General features: G+C 40.9%; 2 protein-coding genes across 6 annotated transcripts in view; both read left to right on the top strand.

The window, feature by feature from the left end:
* Positions 1-24,236, top strand: part of LOC133562186 (uncharacterized) — a 35,770-nt gene continuing 11,534 nt past the window's right edge. The window contains exons 1-2 of the mRNA XM_061916140.1: positions 1-241; positions 10,376-10,402. The gene's annotated coding sequence lies outside the window, so the exon portion shown is untranslated. The remainder of the gene's footprint in view (positions 242-10,375; positions 10,403-24,236) is intronic.
* Positions 15,768-24,236, top strand: part of LOC133562185 (focal adhesion kinase 1-like) — a 96,052-nt gene continuing 87,583 nt past the window's right edge. For all 5 annotated transcript variants that reach the window (XM_061916138.1, XM_061916136.1, XM_061916139.1 and 2 more), the window contains exons 1-2: positions 15,768-15,877; positions 16,151-16,349. In XM_061916138.1, coding sequence (XP_061772122.1) covers positions 15,803-15,877; positions 16,151-16,349 — 274 coding nt within the window. In that variant the 5' untranslated portion in view covers positions 15,768-15,802. The remainder of the gene's footprint in view (positions 15,878-16,150; positions 16,350-24,236) is intronic.

Here is a 24,236-nt window from a genome sequence, read left to right as displayed (position 1 = left end):
AAGCGGCGGCAGCCTTGCTAACAGACTGCTAGCGTCAGTGACTCTGGCAGCCGGGCACGGCGCTGTTCCGCCACAGAGCTGGCAGAAAGGGGACCCGCGGCGGGTAGACAGTACACACAACCTCCAAGTCGGGATTTCTGGGATATCACTGGGAGTAATGTGGCAAATCCTGGCGGACTGGCTGGAAAAAGGTGCCCGGTGACTGGACGTAGGTGCGGCCTGGCCGGGGAGCCTCAAGCGGGTGTGTATTGATCCGACTTGGGGGCGGATTGGGTGGGTATAGCCTACCGTTAGCCGTACTAGCTTAGCATTAAAGGGCTAACAGACAGACAATGGGCTTTACGTGGATGCTGTATGAGGGTTGTCTTGTTGCCCATTTGGCGATAATTGTACGATATTTGTATTCGTTGAAAATAAAGTGGTCAATTTTAATATCAGTAATTTGTATTCCTGGCAGACATTGAGTGGTGCAGTGGTCGAAACCACCCCTCTGGTGACTTGGGTGCAAAGGTCCTCACTATGTCATGCACAAAAATAATAATGAAGCAAGGATGCATGTTTTTTTTTCAGATAGCATGTCTCAGTTAACCATCTTGAATCAAAACACTGCACTCTACTGACTGCTTTATTGCTTATAATCTTGTTAGAGTGCCACAAATGACCAGTTGATGAGTTAAATGTATATGATATATGATGTCATTTATCAGGCGCACAGCTCATCAGCCACTAACTGCATCCCTGTTATTATTGGCAATGCAATCAACACTCATTCATGGCCATCATATGTTCATCTTTGAATACAAGTAAGGGTATTGTTGGTCTTCCTGACTCACTTATAGCTATTCCTGGACATGTCATCTTTTATTGTTACTGTGTGAATCATCAGGAATCGCTTTCACTATCGTTTTTATCCTTCCAATGTTAAGACACAAATTTTCCAGTTTAGAGCTGCAGCAATTAAGTGATTCATTCAATTAAAAAAAAAAGCTTAAGTTTATATTCGCAGGTGAATGTTGCGATGAGGTGACGACTTGTCCAGGGTGTACGCCGCCTTCCGCCCGATTGTAGCCGAGATAGGCACCAGCGCCCCCCGCGAACCAAAAGGGAAAAAGCGGCAGAAAATGGATGGTCTAATTAGTTCAGGGTTTCACACCTTATAATAATAATAAAAAAAATTATGGATTAGATTTATATAGGGGCGGCATGGCGTAGTGGGTAGAGCGGCCGTGTCAGAAACCTAAGGGTTGCAGGTTCGCTCCCCGCCTATTGACATCCAAATCGCTGCCGTTGTGTCCTTGGGCAGGACACTTCACCCTTGCCCGCGGTGCCGCTCACACTGGTGAATGAATGATAGGTGGTGGTCGGACGGGCCGTAGGCGCAAACTGGCAGCCACGCTTCCGTCAGTCTACCCCTGGGCAGCTGTGGCTACAGATGTAGTTTACCACCACCAGGTGTGAATGAATGATGGGTTCCCACTTCTTTGTGAACGCTTTGAGTATCTAATAATAGAAAAGCACGATATAAATCTAATCCATTATTATTATTATTCCATAGTGCTTTTCCAGACCTCAAGCGCTTTACAAACAGAATTGAGAGCCCATCATTCATACATTTCACATTCACACATTGATGCTGGTAAGCGACAATTGTAGCCACAGCTGCCCTGGGGTAGACCGACCAAGCATGGCAGCCAATTTGCTCCCAATGCCCCTCTGACCACAACAAACATTCATACATCTTTGTAAGCGGCACTGGGAGCAAGGTGGGTGAAGTGTCTTGCCCAAGGACACAGCGGCTGTGACTAGGATGGCGGAAGCTGGATTCGAACCAGAAACTCTCCAGTTGCTAGACTGCCGCACTACCACCTGAGCCACACCGCCAGACGTGATAATGTGCACAAGCCTTATATTAATATCTTTTTTATTATGGTACTGAGCTGTTTCTAAATCATGAAAATTGCATGCATAGACATTTTTAAACCAATATGAATCATCTGACAGCTTTTGGCTTTTATCCACATGTCCAAGGGCATCGCTTCTCACATTCCTGCCACTAATCCAAAACGGCAGGGACGAAGGAAGCAACAGCGATGACGTTGGATCGATGGTCACACCTGTCTAGCTTCTGTCAGGGCGAAATAAAGACTAGGGGGTGGCAGGGGCGAGTGGGTGAAATTGAAAGCAAGAGGGGCAGGGGTGCACCATGGGAAGAGAAGCAAGTGGAGGCTCGGGAGGCAGCTGTTATGAAATGACACTTAAAGGTGTGTCAATCGGAAACAATCAGGAGGAGGCGGGAGTTCTCCCTCTCCTACGTGAAGGCATACAGCACAACTAGGAAGTGGAGAGGGGAGGAGAAGGGGAACACATACACGCTTCTGTGTAGAGCGGAGGTGTAATCTTCTGCCTGAAGACTGCCAACATGCAGTTCTGGGATTTTCTTGGCTGCACCAATCGAGGTATGTAGCGGCAGGTCGGCTCGGGAGTGTCTTATTTGGGCTGGTTTGTGCGAGGCAGGTACAGAGGGTCTGACAGGCTGAGAGGGCTGGAAAGGAATTTGCGCTGCTCGCCACCATGCAAGCAGTTGCATGTGGAAACCTCACACACTGGCTGAGTGTGCAGCGCAAACAAGGACGCTTCTGCTATGGTGTCAGCCTGTCCTCTTTTGCTTTGATAAACCTGGTTGCTTGTAAAGGAACGCATAGTTTGGCAAACAAATGGATTGGAAGGTATGAAATATGTTACCAAGATGCACTTCTAGGATGCCTTGTATTGTCAGTTTTTAAAGACTTGTTAGAGCTAGAATTAAGCAAACTTAAAAATCGCATACAATAACCAAAGCTGCTGCTGGACTTACTGTGTATAGTATAATAGACTGTCTTACTGTAACGGAAGTGCTTCCACACTTGCTCACTTGCTTGTTTTGAGGAAAACTGCTTTGTCAGCGGTTCAAGGCAGCTGATGCATTTCTCTGCAAAGGGTTAAAAACAGGATCTCTACTATCAGTTCTCAAGTGTCCCCTTTCTTGCCCGTGAGGCAACATGTAAGCTTGAAGTTCAAAGCAAAACAGTCAGCATGAAAATATGTGTAGTATTTTAGTCATCTTGCACAAAAAAAGGTTAATCTTGATTTACAGTACATCAAGATAGCTGATATTTATAGTATAAAAAATTCCATCGATTATGACAGGAGTTACATTTTAAACCCCCCTGTGATAGGCAGATTTACGCAAAGTAGGGACAGTTTTTCTTTTATGTGAATATGGTATGCATTTTAGGTTGTTTATAAACCTTCCATAGGCTGTTATTAACCTTTCACACACCCATAATGCAATAGTAACATACAGCATTTTCTATTACTACTCATGAATGGTGCTAAATAATTGTAACTGCAGTGATATTGCTATGTACTTTCCTGCATCCCATACACATTCAAATCTAAAAGGACCCAGTAAACTTAACCTGCACAACTCCCAGAAAGGCAACAAAATTTTCCTCGCATTAAACGGTACATTGTGAACAACCCGTGTTCAAAATCACAGTATCTAGTAGGGTGCAACAAAAATTGTTACTAAAATTTTTCCTTAATAGAGGGTATGGCTGTCTTCAAATAGTCCAATACCTGACGATTCGATTCAGAGAAATCTGACTTAACCATCAACCTCGCAGTCCAATCGTCTGCCATTAAACCCACATACCCTCTCCGTTGGAAGAAAGCGAGTTGAGTACCTGCTGAGATGTTCAGCAGGTGTGTTGGGAGGATAGATCGATTGCGTTCATCATGTCTTCTTCACTGTTTCAGGTCGCTGCTACCTGGTACTACGTCACGTACCAGCTCAGTGGCCTGAACCAACTCAATGGCCTTGTGGTTAGAGTTTCCGCCCTGAGACTGGGAAGTCGTGAGTTCAAACCCCGGCCGAGTCATACCAAAGACTACAAAAAAAGGAACCCATTGCCTCCTTGCTTGGCACTCGGCATCAAGGGTTGGAATCGGGGGTTAAATCACCAAATAATTCCCGAGCGCGGCCACCTCTGCTGTTCACTGCTCCGCTCACCTCCCAGGGGGTGAATATGGGGATGGGTCAAATGCAGAGGACAAATTTCACCACACAGTGTGTGTGACAATCATTTGAACTTTAACCTTACTGTAAACAGCTAACTGTGTTTTGGCCTTCCGCATTTTTCATTATATCCAATATATTAGTCTGCACACAATAATATTGTTGGGAAGATAATTCCACATGGTAGATGTATTGAGGCTCGTTGAGATGCTGTGCTGTATTGACACAAAGCACTGTGTAGGCCTGGGCTGTTAACAAATTTTGCTTGATATATTGACCTACAAACTATTTTCTATATTTTTTTGAGACTTAGTTAACCATTGATGTAATAATAATACATAATAATAATGCATGTATTACCTTTCAAATGCAATAAACGTATCTTTCTCGTATATTTTAATATTGTATACCAAAGACTATAAAAATGTGACCCATTTCCTCCCTGCTTGACACTCAGCATCAAGGGTTGGAATTGGGGGTTAAATCACCAAAAATGATTCCTGGGCGCGACCCCCTCTCCTCCCAGGGGGGTGATCATGGGGATGGGTCAAATGCAGAGGACAAATTTCACCACAAAGTGTGTGTGTGACAATCATTGGAACTTTAACCTTAACGTAAACAGCTGGCTGTGTTTTGGCCTCCAACATTTTTTATTATATCAAAAATATTTTTCTGCACCCAATAATATTGTTGGGGAGATAATTCTAGATGGGAGACGTATTGAGACTCATTGGGATGCTGTGCTGTATAGACACAAAGCACTGTGTAGGCCTGGGCCGGTAACAAATTTTGCTTGATTAATTGACCTACAAATTATTTCCTATATTTTTTTGAGACTTAATTAACCATTGATGTAATAATCCATCCATCCCATCCGTCCATTTTCTACCGCATATTCCCTTTGGTGTGGCGGGGGGCGCTGGTGCCTATCTCAGCTACAATCGGGCAGAAGGCGGGGTACACCCTGGACAAGTTTCCACCTCATCGCAGGGACAACACATATCGACAGACAACATTCACACAGTAGGGCCAATTTAGTGTTGCCAATCAACTTATCCCCGGGTGCATGTCTTTGGAAGTGGAAGGAAGCCGGAGTACCCGGAGGGAACCCACGCATTCACGAGGAGGACATGCAAACTCCACACAGAAAGATCCCGAGCCCGGGATTGAACCCCAGACTACTCAGGACCTTCGTATTGTGAGGCAGACGCACTAAACCCTCTTCACCCGTGAAGCCCTAATGTAATAATAATACATAATAATAATAATGCATGTATTACCGTTCAAATGCAATAAACTTACCTTTCTCATATATTTTAATATTGTATACCAAATACTATAAAAATGGGACCCATTTTCTCCCTGCTTGACACTCAGCATCAAGGGTTGGAATTGGGGGTTGAATGATTCCTGGGCGCAACACCCGCTGCTGCTCAATGCTCCCCTCACCTTCCAGAGGGTGATCAAGGCTGATGGGTCAAATGCAGAGAATAATCTCACCACACATGTGTCATGACTTGGCTTGGACATGGATTGTGTATGCTCCTTCGACGCAGAAGGATTACAGGACGAGCCAGGCGTGAATTAAGGTACATGTTTGTTTTTATTAATACTCAAAATACAAAATAAAAGGCAAAACAAAAAGCGCTCTCGATGGCGGATACTAATCTATACTAAAACTTAGAACAAAAACAGCACAGTGGCAATACTATCTACAAACAAACAAAAGATACTATCAAAGACATAAATAAAAACAAAAACTTACTTGGCGTGGATTAATCGAAGAGCATGGCATGAAGTACGAAAGGCAATGATAGTTAGAACGGCATGGGTAATGAAAGTTAATGTTCCCAGACTGATGGACAGAAAGAAATTGACTTAAATAGTGGCTGTGAATAATCAGGAGCAGGTGCGGGACTGAGGGCATGGGCGTGACTAGAAGGGCAGGGTGAAAAGCAATGAGTTGTCATAGTAACAAAACAAACCAGGAAAAGAAAAAACGGAACAAGAGTCCAGAAAACAAAACAAAACATGATCAAACATAGAAACCAGATTTACAGACGTGACAGAGCCCCCCCATTAAGGACAGCTTCCAGATGTCCCACAATGATCTAGAGTCATGGGAGGGCGGGAGGGGGACATGGCGGTAGATTGCCAAACCACATGTCCCTGTATCCAACGGGGCAGAGTCAGGTGGCGGCGACGCGTGGAGGACTGAGGTGGGCGACCCGGGAACGGCCACATCCGTGGCCGACCCCCTTGGCATGGCGGACGACCACGTAGTGGCCACCACTGTGGCCGACGAGGAGGTCGACATCCTTGGCGTGGTGGACGCCCACGTAGCAGCCACATCCGTGGCCAACAAGGAGGCGGGCGCGTCGTCATCGTGGCAGGCGTTGGCTGTCGGCGTGGACTTGGGCTTGGCGGTCGGCGTGGACTTGGGCTTGGCGGTCGGCGTGGACTTGGGCTTGGCGGTCGGCGTGCACTTGGGCTTGGCGGTCGACTTGGACTTGGGCTTGGCGGTCGACTTGGACTTGGGCTTGGCGGTCGACTTGGACTTGGGCTTGGCGGTCGACGTGGAGCTGCCACTGGCGGCGCTTGGCGACGTGGAGCTGCCACTGGCGTCGCTTGGCGACGTGGAGATGCCACTGGCGGCACTTGGCGACGTGGAGCTGCCACTGGTGGCGCTTGGCGACGTGGAGCTGCCACTGGCGGCGCTTGGCGACGTGGAGCTGCCACTGGCGGCGCTTGGCGACGTGGAGCTGCCACTGGCGACGCTTGGCGATGTGGAGCTGACACTGGCGGCGCTTGGCTACGTGGAGCTGACACTGGCGGCGCTTGGCTACGTGGAGCTGACACTGGCGGCGCTTGGCTACGTGGAGCTGACACTGGCGGCGCTTGGCTACGTGGAGCTGACACTGGCGGCGCTTGGCTACGTGGAGCTGACACTGGCGGCGCTTGGCTACGTGGAGCTGACACTGGCGGCGCTGGGCTACGTGGAGCTGACACTGGCGGCGCTGGGCTACGTGGAGCTGACATCAAATATGGGCATCTATGTCAATAATAAGATTTGTCTGAGTAGCTGGACAGGACAGAAAAACAAAATAATTCACCCCCATCTTTTCATTCCTCTGTGGTACAAATGCGCATAGCTGCTGAAAACAATGTGAAGCATGCAAGTGGTGATTTATCGGCACTGGAAAATGTATCAACTTCATTTTCATTTATCGTCGGTTGACAGACTTATCAAATATCGGCCCAGGCCTACGTGCTATCCCGTGCCTCTTGCCGGCCGAATCTCGCTCTTGTCCCACTGCAAATTGGCTGTGGAAGCACCACCTTGTACCATAGGTGTAGCGCTCCTTTTACAATGGTAATGATCCTTCAGCTTGTTCACATACAGAAACTTTGTTTAGACTTTTACTTCCACTATTTAGTCAAGTTTGATGTCCACTTGGTGCTGCACCAGAGCCGAGAACCTCACAAACAGTGGGTTAGCATTTTTTTTGACGCGTAAAAAGTTGCAAATCAGATCAATGTTCTTTTTAATCTTTGTTCACTTTATAAATATATTTATTAAACGTGAAATATTTACATATAAGGGCTGGATCACACCCATGTGATGTTACTGACACCTAGTGACCAGTTTAGTGTACACTACTTCATATCATCATCATCTGTTTATTTCTTTTTTTATTTATTTCATAGAGTTGACTGATTGTCATCTATGGGCAAAATCCGAGGAATGATGATGATGTGACCATGAAAATATTTCATGGAAGACAGCCTTAATAGTCAGTGACGTCATCGCTCGGGTTTTTGTTTATTTAAAGCAGCAAGTTGGACATCGGGAGGATGTTGTATTAGTTAACTTCTCAGCTAACATCAGAAAAATTATGTTGTGTGGAAAATAGATTTAACTGTCATCTTAGACATAGTCTGCCAGCCAAACTTTGTCGATAAACCTATTGCGCATCATCATCACAAAATTCACTTTTCTTTTTAAAGAAGCTAGATCGCTTTGGCATTTTGTTGCAATTTCTGCCATTTTGACTGTTGTTGTTTTCACCAAAAATTATACTGTACTTTGTTTTTGTCAGCACTTTGCCTGTCCTTGCTTTTAAGTGGACAAACATTTAATAGTTATTTTTGTAGCAGCCTAATGAGCAGCACAGTTACGGTATAATTAATATTTCTGAATGAATATGCCTAAAATATCTCAGGCAGAATGGCTAAGTTATGAATAAGTGTACGGTTCATAATAGTCAAATGTTTGGATAGTTAATGACTAGTCGTTTATCAAAATAGTTGTTTGTTGCAGCTCTAACAATTGTCTTTAGTATTAATATAAGATCATGTTTGCAGTCACATTGTGTTATAAAAGTTATTCATCTTTTTTATCAATGAACATAATGTTATCATACAGGTTTAGTATAGAATGTGGTGCTGACAATGACGGTTTTCTGAGAGGTAGATGATTGCAGAGCAGCTCAAATCTGTTTTTGCCACAATGAAAGTGGAATTGCACCTTGCCCTCAGCGTGGCATCACTTCTGGGTTTGCAGCCAGAGGCAGCTATTCTCTTCTCTTTGAGCTGGAGGGAGAAAGAAGAAGGCTGACAGCATCACGCGTAGGAGTACAATGTGGTGAAGTGAGTGTCAGTGAGCAGCAGTGACAGATGTTTCAGTTCTGTTTTTGTTTGAATTTTTAGGTCATTGTTTGTAGACGTGAAAAAGCTGGGTTGATTTTATTCTGTGGTGACAGTGCCGTTTTGTTGTCTGGAATATGTTCCATCCATCTTCTTCCACTTCTCCGAGGTTGGGTCGCGGGGGCAGCAGCCTAAGCAGGGAAGTCCAGACTTCCTTCTCCCCAGCCAAGTGTCCTGGGTCTTCCCCGTGGCCTCCTACCAGTCGGACGTGCCCTAAACACCTCCCTAGAGAGGCGTTCGGGTGGCATCCTCTCGATGTGGAGGAGCAGTGGCTTTACTTTGAGCTCCTACAGTATGACAGAGCTTCTCACCCAATTTCTAAGGGAGAGCCCCGCCACCCGGCGAAGGAAACTAATTTCGGCCGCTTGTACCCGTGATCTTGTCCTTTCTGTCATAATCCAAAGATCATGACCATGGGTGAGGATGGGAACGTAGATTGACCGGTAATTTGAGAGCTTTGCCTTCCGGCTCAGCTCCTTCTTCACCACAACAGATCGATACTGCGTCCGCATTACTGAAGACGCTTGTCGATCTCACGATCCACTTTTCTTTCACTTGTGAACAAGACTCCGAGGTACTTGAACTCCTCCACTTGGGGCAGGGTCTCCTCCCCAAACCGGAGATAGCTCGCCACACTTTTCCGGGCGAGAACCATGGATTTGGACGTGGAGGTGCTGATTCTCACGCCAGTCGCTGGAATATGTTGAATGAATTGATAGATAACGGGAAGTTTGATTAAGCTAGGCTCATCTCTTTGGACTAACAGTACTGTTGTTTCTGTTTTATTCATTTCAAATACGTTTGTCATGCTTTGATGTTTTGTTTATAAATACAGTCTTGTGATTTTCTTATGTAACCTTACATCACTCATTAATCAGTGATAAAGGCCAGTAGAAACGAAAGCAGTGTTTCTCATTTGCCATACATTATTATACTTGTTGTGTCTTGCCACAAATAAATTTGAACCGCAGCAAGCTGGTACAACACTTTATTGAAATCGTATTTATGTATGTATGTAACTATGTATGTATGTACATATGGAAATGGCCCCCCGGCTGCACGTTGGACAGACCTGGTTCACAAGTAATAGTAGTATTAGGTTCAGCTTGAAGCCTGGTAGCCAATATCTACTGAACAATACTTACGCACTACATCTGCATTAGCCACTCCATTTTTGTCCGTTTGCGTATTTCAACTGTAAAGCCATGTGTTCCCAAAGGAGGGAACTTTTGGCTTTTCCTTGGCATCACTAATAGTAACATTTGGTTGGTGGGAGCCAGAATTGAACTTTCTGCACCAAAGAAATGTGAATATAATCCATGTACCCCACTGATGCTTAACAAAATCACATTTTAATAATTCAAAGATAAATAAACACACATTATCATACATACACAATTTAAATCATCACACAATGGCTTTGCTCCAATTTGCAAATAGAAACATGAACTTTGACTTGGCTATCTCTTATTTCCATGCTCTGTCTGTTTTTTTACATGCTAATAAGTAAACCGACCAGACCCAGCCATCAAATGAAAATAATATCATTCAATACAACTATGTTTATAGCTGCACTTTCAAAATGACCAATATTTTTATTTTGTGTTTCAGATATTTCCGGAATATCACACTATGCTGGTGAGTACAAAAACTGTTGTTTCTTATTATGTAATTAATGTACAGAATGTGCCCACTTAATGTTATAGTTCAACCATTGGATTGAATTGGATTCTTTTGTAAAACAGTTTTTTGATCTTGAGATTATGCTGTGAGTTGTACGATAAATCAACATAATATTAATAAACTCATAACGAATTATGCAAGATGAAAATCAATGAAGACATGGCATTGCCTCAAACCATTTATTAAGCATCCCATCAGATTGAGCTAATGTAATCTCTTAACTGCACACAGATGGTATCCCTTGATGGAGGGAAACTAGGGATTGCTATGATATGCTGTAATAATATTATAAAAGAAAGCTCTCCGCAATTAACTTCTTCATATTGCATTTTTACTTGGCCAGCATCTTTCTGGTATTGCAATGCCTTGCTCTGCAAAAAAAAAAAAACGCCTGGTGTAAATGTGTCCTGGGATGGAATTAGGTTTAGAGGTACAGCTTTCATGGCTTGTACGTTTTTCTCGATTGTTGCTAAGTCACAGTTGTGTTCTATAGGGTGTATTATATTTGGAACTAGAAGTGTGTGTTGCTTGAGAAGGTTTCAAAGATAAATCAAATGTCACAAGGCTAACTTTGGCAAGTCCCAGTGGGATGCGTGTCCAAGAGCTGACGTCAAGGTTGAGACCTGAAATGTGATGAGATGGTCTCGCTGCTTTGGAACACAATGGCAATGACATCTTCGACCTTGGGAACACTGTGCATAATAAAAATAACATTTAATCACCCTGACACTCATGCACTCATAGTTTGCTTTGGCTTTAGTATTTTAATATGATTTTCATCTATTCGACTGATGGAATCAAATAAAAAAAACTATTTGTACAGCACATATAGTACATTATAACCGTATTTATTAAACATAGAAATAGCCCTACAATATAACCACATTTTATTAAATATTTGAATACATGTCAAACTTCTAACCAGATTTTTTTTTGTATTGGGTTCGATAAATGATTCCTGGGCACAGTGCTGCTGTCTGTTGTTTAAAAGCTCAAATTAATGGCTTTTTTTTTTCATTGAATTTATTATATTTTGAAAATAATAATTTATGTTGAATGCCAATCCTTTTAATATTCAGGATTTTTAACAAACTCATTGTCTGTATACTATTTTTTTTTTGCTCTCCCAGAGTTTCTTTTCTCTCACTGTTATGGTTATGGCTATGGTTTGAACTGATTTCAAACATGCATACAGTTACAATATGGTACGGTTAGGGGTATAACGGTAAACAAAAATTTCGGTTCGGTACGTACCTCGGTTTAGAAGTCACGGTTCGGTTCAATTTCGATACAGTAAGAAAACAACAAAACATACATTTTTGGGTTACTTATTTACCAAATTTGTAAACAATGGCTTTATCCTTTCAACATTGGAAACACTATAATAATTCTGCCCATGTTAATCCACATTAAACTGCCTCAACTTGTTGCTCAGATTAAATAAAATGACAAAACTTTTCTTCTACATATAAAAAGTGCAACATTAAACAGTGTCAAGTCAATTCATCATGCTTAATTTATTACAGCATTTGGGAAGCCTGTAGTTAGTTGATTTTTATTATGTAAATGTTATATTTTTATCAACATGTGATAGCAGGGACCCTGCCATTCAAACTATGCTGCTACATTACTAATGATTAATGTAACTATTGCTGAAAAATAGTACAATAGCAATGGGAGAGACTATTCATCCCTGAACATCATGGAGTTCAAGTGAAATAACAGACTGACAGTGCTTTGCTGCCCCTAACACACACACACACACACACACACACACGCACACACACACACACACACACACACACACACACACACACACACACATGCACATGCACATGCACATGCACACACACGGACATAGCAAAATGAGCTAACGTTACGCTAAAAGCTGATTAGCCTTCACCTCAAGCCGGGACTGCGGCCGAGCTGAGCTGCAGTTTAAGTTTCTAGAACGTCAAAGGGCTAATAGTGATGTTACTAGCAGTTGGGAGGTGTTTATTATCATTTGGGGGAGCGTACGCTGCCTTATGCTCCCCTGCTAAAGACCTATCTGCTCGACGCTGAAGCATTGACTCCATGCGCTCTGAATACGCACTGCTGATTGGCTGTTATCGCTTTCATGTAAACCAATCAGATGGTTGTGTGGGTGGGACAATGCTGGGTGCTGAGAGAGGCAGAAGAAGCATAGCAGCTTGTTAAGACTTTAGCTTATATACTCATTCGGTACACCCCTGTACCGAACTGAAACCCCCATACTGAAACGGTTCAATACAAATACACGTACTGTTACACCCCTAGGTACCTTACATTATATATTTCCAGTTTCTCATTACAGCATGTCCAGAAAGGAGTTATAAAAGCAGAGTTTATTTATTCTTGCCTCTTTTCCATTTAATAGCAATTTCTAACACCTTTGTTTGTTCACTTCCCGTGCTCAGTTTGTGACTTAAACACATTAGATAAATAGTCAATAACGGTATTATGAATAGATCGTTGTTTATAAGTTGTTATTCACATACTGAGATGAAAAAGATTGTGTCATTTTCATTAAAGTTCAAAATGTTTATTAGGATTCTTTTTCGTTGTGCTTTGAGTTCCTTAAGCGGAGCATATCAGTGCTTTGTTTAACTTCTTTGCCTAATCTAATCCATATTCTAATTTCACTTACAGATATCCTAAAGGTTTTAAGTGTTGTACATACAAACAAATGTTTTAAGTCACATTTTTGCCCAAGGTTATATTTTTCCTCTTTTGTTAAGAATAATTGTTGTACATTATTGGGTAGCGGGTTATAGTTTGATATGTGCATGATTTTTGCTGTTTGCAAAACTAACAAACATTTGTATGTACATACAACACCTAAGACTTTTAGAATATCAGTATGTGGAATCAAATTATGGAATGGATTAAGATAAGAAGTTAAAAAATTTACTCTTATGATCCAGATTAAGAGGCTGTTCAAATTAAAAGTGCTTACAAAGTACAAGGAACAAGAATCTTGACAAATACCTTTAACCCTATTGAAAACGATGAGATGGCGACTTGTCCACGGTGTAGCCCGCCTTCTGCCCGAATGCAGCTGGGATAGGCTTCAGCACCCCCCGGACCCTTACAGGGACAAGTGGTAAAAAATGGATGGATATTGCATTCAAGATATTCTTCATTTAAGAATGTTAATCATGACCGACTTAATTATTTATTGCAAGAACTGCTGTACTAATAATTCACTGAAGTTTATTGTGTTACAAAAAGAAGACAGTAAGTGAACGTACAGTATGTATTTGTAAATGCCCCAAAGTGGAAAAGAGGTAGGATTAAATAAGATTTGCTTCTTCCTACTTTTTTTGGACATGTTTTAAAGAGAAATTATATGAAATTTTTTAATGTATCATATTGTAAGTGTGTACATGTTTGAAATAAACTCAACTCAAATCTATTCGTAAACCTAGAAACTTGATTTGTTTTGATCTGTCAATGTCTAAGTCGTCTGTTTGTATTTGTGTTTATCTTACGGTTTCCAAATAGCATTATTTTAGTTTTACTTATATTCAAGGATAGTCAAGATGCCAAACCATTTCTCTGTAGAAACTCAAAATTAAGTAATTTATCCTTAAATGTGGATGGCGCTATGTTTAACATAGCAGGTCTGGAAAAATACGTTTTTTTCTGAAACTGCTGTTCTTTGGTTGAAGTGCTTTAACTGACAAACCAATTGCTTTGTATTTGCTATTAGTGTTAAGCATTGTAAAATGTATTTCGATATTGCATCCTCACAATATGTGTGCCATATCAAAAGACTTGTGTATGTTGGCTATTATACCGACAGTCAGTTTTTAACCAGCAATTATTCTACAAAACAGAACTCGTAAACATCATGACAACATCAACCATTGTTAGCCAGATGGTTATTTTCCATTTTTTCTGCTTGGGTAGATCGTAAGTTAACCGTGAAAACGGCAATTAAAAGAACAACGTGTGAAATGAGTACAGGAGGACACAGGCGTAAGCCGGGTCAAAGGCAAAGTGTGCAAACAAACGCATGTAGTATTGAAAGAAAAAAAAAAAACAGGGCTGGCAGTGAAAAAAGACAAACACAGAATTGCATAATTTACAAATGACAAAAAGGAAGTAAGATCAGAGGAAACCAAAGTAAAATAAATAGAAATGTTTTCAGTGCCAGGAGTTCCTTGTAAAGCCCTTGTGTGTGTGCGCGCGTGTGTGCGCATCCATGCTTATGTGAAGCCCGTTTATATAAGTTAGTTGGTAACCATATTGTACATTTTATGGTCTATTTCTGTTCTTATATGCTATCCTGTCAAAAACACCACTCAAACACACACTTGTCTCTGCCCAGTACCACTTTTTCACACTGCAGCCTTCACATAAGACAAAGGAAAGTGTCTACCCTTTGGGAATCTTGTCGACACGCACACACTTGTTTTGTCTTCCATAAATCTCCCGCTCACATTCACGCTGTCACAGACATGTTTATCTGCATGCGCTCACTCTCACATTTTCATTTTTTCCTTATGCTTAAACAAATACACACTCACTCATTGGTGCACTCGCAGCTACAAGACTGCATTACATGCACTGGATAACTGTGTTCGGCTGCGGCAGCCTGCGATGTAAAGCGATTTTGGGATCTATTTGCTCCACTGCTGCAACAGAACAGAGCCTGACTCACAAACGTATCTCCCACATCATTTCCCTTCAACCCACTTCTGCAATATGATTTTGCCTTCATGGTCGTCTTATTCTGCTTGGCTTCACATTACCACTTTGGTTGCTTCTGCTTCACTTCATTTTTCAGGTCTCCATCCTTTGATGTCATCTGGTGACATCAGACACCTGCTTGGTCTGTTTAACTCCTGCAGGCCCGGTGCATTGTGGGGAAGCTAAGCCTTTTTTTTTTTTTAACAAGCCTTTTTATTCCCTCTTCTCATATTTTTTTTTTTAGATTCTGCATCTTTGCTCACCTCAGTCAGTGGCTCCCATCTACCTCTCCCTCACAATGCTCTACTTTTCTCTGCCCTTCTTTGCCCTACATTGGCGTTCTTCTCTGATGCCAGCTTCTCTCTGCTTCATGCACTCAACCATACTGTTGTCTCCTTTTGGATAAGATCAAGGAATGACCAGACAAGCGTGGATGTTTTAGTCCAGCGATCTAATATTTGGTGTTGCGGGGACCCTGCTCTCTATGGATTTCACATCAAGGACCGATTACATGGATAAACAGCTGTTGCCTGAAGATCAACATTTGATATTTAGTGAGGTTTTTTTTTTTAACCTGAAGTGGAACAATTTTTCTCTAACGCAGGGAATGGGCTTGAGGCTGAGGATAATTTCACATGAATGTTGATGGTGTTTTCCTGGTCAAAGGTCATGCCATGTTGCACCGGCTGTCTGATCGATGTCAAGTCTCAAGGAGTAAGCATCAATCTTTTGATAAGCAGCCAATATTACAGCACTAAATGATAATAGCAACTTTTCTTCAGTGAGTTTTTGTCATGCTTGACCACTTGATGGATGCTACAGAAAATACATTAGCTCTATTCATGTATGGTATTAAACAATCTTCACCGGTCCTGGCCTGATTATTAAATGTATTTTACTACTGTAATGATGACAGCAGTGTAAACAGCGGCACATATCTTTGGTGGTTGTTCTTGGTGCATCTACTGTATATCAATCTTTTGAAAGGAATACACAATCTGTAATGGCCAAGCGCTCAGGACACAGCTACACCTAAGGCTCTATGCTGAATACGGTGGCCAGCAATTTAGTTTGGGCCAGGATTGGAACTGCACTCCACTCCCTACAGAACAAATGGAGAACAGTGGCTGCATCCCGCTCTGCTGGAACAAAGGAGTCTGCATCTATGCACAGCATCCATTACCAAGTATGTACTAAAGATTATCCACAGTTACATAAAGTTGATTACAATGAAATTTTATTTGTCTATGAAGACATTTAGATTGGATTAACTTTAAGTGGATCAGGTCTGTATTTGGGGCCTATTGACTTCTTGTTTCAGGTGTTTGGTCAATTTAAGCATAGTAAAATAAGATATCATCCTGAGAACCAGCACTTGAAATCATGTCTTTTCGACTCGTTCGACTAAGTTCATCAGCTGCTTTGGAATTGCAATTCAACTCAACTTTAGTGATGTCTTGGTTTTCACAAATAAACTCACTTCGATAAATATTAGAAAAACGTTGACTCAAATACAATGATATAAATCTCAACATTCTTTCTGTTAGTTATCACGTTGATTGAACTTTCAATCACTTTGAAGATTAACTCCTTACAGTGAGTTTAAATAATGAAAATTCTTACGTTTAATACCAGAAATGTTACCAAACTTAGTACAAGAAATATTGTTTTCTACATCAATACTAATTACAATCCCCAGTTAAAAGAGCCATACGTAATAATGTGGCCAGAAATGGTAATGCAATCACGGTCAAAATTCTGTAGTCCCCTCCCGTTCTATCGACTGGGCTACTCCACGGGAACTTCAAACTTCCACTGCCGCTTACTAGGGGTTAAGGTGCTTGGGCCATAGTCGCTGAATAGACAAGCGTTTTGTCAATAACAAATCTCTACCCAACACTTTTCACACAGAAAATAGGCTATTTTCAGGAAGAAGTACATCATGCAAGCGTACAATATCACAACAAATGTCAATCATATGGTTACTGCCAGTACCATCAAAAAAAAAGACTAAAACGAACTACAACCAACGCTATCGATGGTTATACTGGTGAAAATAAGTGGAGCTTGCTTAGCAGCCTAATGTATGCTCACAACTAAAGAGGAGACATTTTACCAAGGTATGCCTATAGGCTACACCAGGGGTCGGCAACCAACGGCTCTGTAGTGGCTCTCTGGAGCTTTTTCAAAAATATATGAAAAATGAAAATGAGGGTGGAAAAAAAAAAGGTTTTAATTTGGTTTCTGCAGGAAGACAAACCTCCCCTAAATGCTATTAAGCATAATGTTTATATTAAACATGCTTCACTGATTCGAGTATTTGGCAAGCGCTGTTTTGTCCTACTAATTTTGGTGGTCCTTGAACTCACCCTAGTTTGTTGACATGCATAACTTTCTCCGACTCTCTCGGACGTGATTTATGCCACTTCTTTTTCTGTCTTTTGTCCACCAAACTTTTAACGTTGTGCATGAATGCACAAAAGTGAGTTTTGTTGATGTTATTGACTTATGTGGAGTGTGCTAATCAGATATATTTGGTCACTGCATGACTGCAAGCTAATCGATGCTAACATGCTATTTAGGCTAGCTATATGTATATATTGCATTACTATGCCTCATTTGTAGGTATATTTGAGCTCATTTAGTTTCCTTTAAGTCCTCATAATTCAATTTATATCTCATGACACACTATCTGTATGTAATATGGCTTTTAATTTTTTGCGGCTCCAGACAGATTAGTTTTTTTACTTTTGGTCCAATATGGCTCTTTCAACATTTTGGGTTGCCGACCCCTGGGCTACACGAATGAGGAATTATTATTTTATCATGTGATTTGGCTGTCTCCATATGTTTCATACTGCCATGATGACAGCCATGCTAATGTTGGAACCCATTTACTCTGCGTATCAGCATATTGAGAACGAAATAGGCACTGACACTACCCATATCCACAATGGTGTTATTTGTCGAAAATATATTTTGCCCTGTCTTTGATTGATTGATTGATTGAAACGTTTATTAGTAGATTGCACAGTACAGTTATTAGTAGATTGCATAGTACAGTACATATTCTGTACAATCGACCACTAAATGTTAACACCCGAAAAAGTTTTTCAAATTGTTTAAGTCAGGTTCCAAGTTAATCAATTCATGGTACAAATATATACTATCAGAATAATACAGTCATCACACAAGTTAATCATCAGAGTATATACATTGAATTCCATCCATCCATTTTCTACCGCTTATTCCCTTTTGGGGTCGCGGGGGGCGCTGGCGCCTACCTCAGCTTATTTACTTAATTTACAATCCGGGGGGTGGCATGTGGTGGTGGGGTGGAGGGGTTGGTTGGTTGGTGCGGGCGGGGGTTAGGTTTGGTTGATATCAGCACTTCAGTCATCAACAATTGCATCGTCAGACAAATAGACATTGAAACAGTGTAGGTCTGACTTGGCGGGATATTTACGGCGAGCAGTGAACATAGTGAGTTCAGAAAGCATAAGAAAGAGTACATACATTTGATTATTTACCATCCGGGGATGTGGAGGGGGGAGGGTGTTAGTCAAGGGTTGAAGTTGCCTGGAGGTGTTTTTTTAGTGTGGTTTTGAAGGAGGATAGAGATGCACTTTCTTTCTTTTTACATCCGTTGGGAGTGCATTCCATATTGATGTGGTATAGAAGGAGAATGAGTTAAGACCTTTGTTAGATCGGAATCTGTGTTTAATGTGGTATGTGGAGCTACCCCTGGTGTTGTGGTTATGGCGGTCATATACGTTATGGAAGTAGTTTGACATGCATTTCGGTATCAAGGAAGTGTAGCGGATTTTATAGACTAGGCTCAGTGCAAGTTGTTTTACTCTGTCCTCCAACCTGAAAGTTCTAATACACATAGACATACGGGCAAACAGGCATATATTTCCCCCGTTAGCCTATATGTCGATGTGTCATGACCGGGCTAGCATGCTCAGCATTACACTATGAGCTAAGCACCATCACACTAAGCATTCGTTGCACGAACATACTAGCTTTGTTAGACAAGATCATAGACTGTATTGGACAATATAGTTTCCATACAAAATATCCATATCCATTTATTACGAGTAATAAGAAAACCTAAATGCCTTACGTACCTATCAAGGAGGGAATTAGCAAGTTTGGCGTCAGATAAAAAAATCATCTCAGCCTTCAATTATCTCCATCTTTCAAAGGCATCCCCGATACAACTCCTTGTTTTGTTCTTTGCTTTGTCATGAACAAGTTATGAATCGTAATGACGCCTTTTAGATTTACTAAGGTCTGACATGTTTAGTAACTTTACCAGTGGCAGTAGCCAGACGAAGAGGATGGTGCGTAACTAGCATCCTGGATGTAACACATTCACAGACTTTCTAATTGGTCTAACGGTGGAGGGCGGGACGTCGAAATGAAAACAATAAGATTTCGGGACTGTAAATCTAATTTTGATAATAGCATATCACACCTGTACTACGGTTATCAGTTATAGAGGTATTCGAAAAGAACATGATTTATTAATGCCTTTTGACATATCGGAACCATTTAATGATTTGACATTAATTTTTTTACATATGGTCCCTTTAAAACAATAATTTTGTATTCACATAACTTTACTGTCGATTTTGAGAAAAGTGGAATTGCATATTTGTTTTAACTTATCAAGTGTACCAAATACATCACAATAGACTCTTGCTGCTCAGTTTATTTCAACCATGTTTAGTATTTTAATACTAAGACATTTACAATATTTTAATTGGCGATTCCTCTGCAGTGGACATTTTTTTTGTTCTATTTCTTTCGTCAGAGTCACAAATTTCAGAAATATTTTCCCCTGTTATGCAAAACTCAAATGTTCACTGCGGAGGACGCTGGTTCTTAGGAGGATATACGGTATGTAAACATGTTTGGAATTGTGCACTTTTCCTGCAGCATTAATCCAGCTTTAGATGCATTGAAGTATAAAAGTATGATTCCAGAGCAGTCGCTTTCATATCATAACTGGACATAAAAAACGATCAGAACTAGATATAGTTTACCTGTAAGGTATGGATCAGACACTTATATGAGTAGTAGACATATTTGTTTATACAAAACCGTTGTTTTCCTTTTGTTTGATGCTCAGGGGTGTCGTATTCAACAACAGTTATTTTATTTGCAAACAGTGATTTTTATAAAATGTGTTCATTTGGTTGCAGCATTGTTTGGAAAGTTAAATTTTTGGACTTGTTTGAAAAAACTATCTCTCATTAACATACACATTTAATATGTAGGTCATCTCTGATTAGCATGTTTAAAAATATACCAAATATGAATCTTTATCTTTTCTGGACAGACAATCAATCTTTGGAAGAAAAACTGAATGGCATGAGGAGTTTAGGAGAGGAAATTATGTGAGGATGAGAGAAAGATGAGAGGAAAGAAGGAAGCAAGGTGGTTCAATACGACAGAAGGATCAAATGTAGATGTAAAGGATGGAACTAAAATGTCTGTGAGTGATGGGGGGAGATTAGACACTGTGGAGCTACAGTTTAAAGGTTAAGTCTTGCATATGAAGAGTCAAAGGGAGAGGATGGGAAAATCAGAAAGATGGATGTGACAAGGGAGCAACTGCAATGAAGTGAAATGTATGGTTAGGAAATACGTTAAGGCCAATAAGAGGCTCCCCCAGGGTTGTGCCAGTAACCTAGATAGCAATTAGATAAGAAGAGAAACCATCTCACTGCTGCGGTTACAGGCCAAAGCTGAACTCCAGCCCTCTGTGGTTTAACTGGCTTACTGTCAGTCAGTGGAACCCCACAGAGAAAATGGGGCAGTAGGACTGGCAGCCGCTTGCCGCTCTTCTGACTGACTGCGTAGGTTGGTTAGTTGGTTTGATTCTTTTATTTTCTCAGCAAGTATGGGAGGCTGTGCATATGTGGGTTTGGTGCACGTGTGTAGACAATATGAAATGAAAGGAGGAATGTTTCCAACATCCAGTCTATAGTTTGTAACATAATTAAAATTCTATCTAGTACAATATCACCATCCACTAGGTTGATTGTGCAAGATAATGAGCCGCTAAATACATTGAACATTTGGGCATTTGAAAATCATATTAGAGAAAGATATCCACCATATTATGTTATTGTTTTTGCAACGGTTCATATCTGTCAACATTTTCGTCTCATATGTGAATTATTGTAAGTTTTTTTTTTTCATAATGGAAAAAAAGGTTGTGGACAATAACTATAAAAACAGTTATCCGTCAATGAAATTAACAAATGTCTATCTCATTATTATTTCTAAATGGAACAATTGAATTTGGCCTTAGAGATTCCGCTGTAATGTCCCCTTTGAATGTTCAAAGAAATCTTTGAGAATGAGAGCTACAGTAGACTGTTTTTTTTTTGTACTAGGTTTGTTTGGAATGTTACAAGGATATGATTGAATCTGAACATAAGGAGACAACTCTGTTTTTGGTGATCTTCAGAAACAAAATTGACACAGAGTATGGCCCGAATATACTTTAAATGTTTTTAATGTAATATACTGTACTGTTATTGTGTGATAAAGTAGTTGCAGCTGCATGGTTTGTGCACATGAGTGTCAGTTTTATAGAAGCATTCTGTTTTCAATAGGCCAAAAGTGGTACCTCAAGTAATTTCAAATACAAGCTTTTTGTTATAATTTAAGTTGTGACCATTCCTTGAGTTATGAGCATTTTCGCTATTTATTGAAGTAATACATAACACGTTGTTGCTTTTTAAGCAATAAAGAGTTAATGTATTGTTACATTCTTGATCATACTTTATGTACACAAGAAACAAACATAACTTTTGATTAACGGTTGACGTGCGCATGTGATCCCACTCAAAGATCTATCCTGCCTTCCAACCATCAAAACTAAGAAAGTTTGTACAAACGAACTTCTCTGGTCCGTCCCTCAGAAACGTCAGACCTGGTTTTGCCACATGCCACAAGACAAACACGCAGCAGCTCTATGAAAACAAATAGCTTATAATAAATGGATGATATACAGACTTGGCAACACTGGACAAAAAAGCAGCCTGAAGGGTAGGGCTGGGCGATATATCGATATACACGACATATCGCGGGTTTGTCTCTGTGCGATATAGAAAATAACTATATCGTAATATTCGAGTATACGTTCTCACGCAGTAGCTTTTAGTTGCGGGCATTACACTACAGGCTCTTCCCATTCCTTCCTGTGTCTCCTTCTCACAGACAAGCAGGCGCACATTCTTACACACATCAAATACTGTCACGTCATTCGTCACATACTTTACTTTCTTATACGCCCTCGCCCAGCAGAGAGGTAGCAGACTGGGTAACCTTAGCTGTGATGTTAACGTAGCCGTACAAGAGAAAGAAGGTGCGGATCTGGTAACAAATGAAGGAAGACTTAATTCCCAATAAAAACCGCAGTAAGGTCCATCGTCTGCCGGTGGTTCGGCTTCAAGTGGGAATATGTCGAACAGACTACCGTAATTTGTCAAGTGTAGGGCAAAAGCGTTGCTATAAAAAGTAGCATTACTGCTAATATGTAGCATCATTTGAAAAGTCACTCGCTAGAGAATGAAGAGAATTTCATAACCGTAGTAAACTACCACATAGTGAAGGACGAATACTATTTGATTTCCTATTATGCAGCTCATTTTTATTTGACACTTAAAATGTCTCTGACAATCTTGCACTTTCTGTTTTGGAAATGACATGAATGTTTGTGCCATTGCTTAATAACTTTGATAAATACACTTTTGGTCAATTGACTTAGTTGTGATTTCCCTCTCTGCATGAAAGTGTAAAGTAGCACATATTAATGCAGCATGAAGAAGGATGTTTTAATGTAGACACATACTGTAGAATCATCATACTCCTGTGATTATATGTATCAAGTGTTCATTCAAGGACAAGGCAAAATATTGTAATATATATCGTATATCGCGATATGGCCTAAAAATATCGAGATATTAAAAAAAGGCCATATCGCCCAGCCCTACTGAGGGGGTCCCGCATTAGTCCACTCCCTAAGGTAAATTATGTTTAATTTAAATACATTATTATATAAAGCTCCTATAGTTGTTTGTAGTAGACAGTATTGTAATTGTTTTCAAACAGTGTTATCTAAAAGTGGGCAGCACGGTGAAAAAAGGTGTTAGTGCACGTGCCTCACAATACAAAGGTCCTGGGTTCAATCATGGGCCCGGGATCTTCCTGTGTGGAGTTTGCATGTTCTCCCCATGACTGCATGGGTTCCCACCGGGTACTCCGGCTTCCTCCCACCTCCTAAAACATGCACCTGGTGATAGGTTGATTGGCAACACTAAATTGGCCCTAGTGTGTGTCAATTTGATCATGAATGTTGTCAATCTGTGTTGGCCCGGCGATGAGGTGGCAACTTGTCTAGGGTGTACACAGCCTTCCGCCCGAATGCAGCTTATATAGGCTCCAGAACCCCCCACGACTACAGAAAAAGGGACAAGCGGTAGAAAATGGATGGATGGATTATATAAAAGTTAGTTGTTTTTTGAAAAGGCATGCTACAGGGTTAAGTTGTGGTGTTTCGGGAGGGCGAAGCACCGATTTCTAGGGGCATAGCTGCTTTGAGATACAGGTGTTTTGAGTTACGACCTTGGTTGTGGAACGAATCATTCTCCTAAGTTGAGATACCATTCTACATAGATGTCACATACACAACTTCATAAAATGATAGGATTTAATAAAAAATCTAAATCAGGCATCACACCTGCGGTGTGAACGTAGCTTATGTCTCGGTTTGCATGAGGGTGTTCAGAGTGCTGACCAGCAGACAACAGGCAGTACATTGGACACAAAAGCAGTCATTTTCTTTCATTGCTTTTATAGTCAAGTGTATCAAGTCTTCCTGTGAAAATAATTAGACAATGCAGATCAATTTCAGGCAGAAGCTGTGGAAATTTGAATTATGTTTACAGTTTACAAAATGAGTTAATAACAATAATGGGACTGATTCATTTTAGTTGCGGATGTTCACTTGGAACATTGATGCTGTGTTAATCGGTTTGAGGCCTGCTGGAAT

This window comes from Nerophis ophidion, linkage group LG11 (genome assembly GCF_033978795.1).
Source record: "Nerophis ophidion isolate RoL-2023_Sa linkage group LG11, RoL_Noph_v1.0, whole genome shotgun sequence".
Classification (NCBI taxonomy): domain Eukaryota; kingdom Metazoa; phylum Chordata; class Actinopteri; order Syngnathiformes; family Syngnathidae; genus Nerophis; species Nerophis ophidion.
Note: the sequence above shows the minus strand (reverse complement) of the source record. Positions and strands in the feature narration are given on the sequence as shown.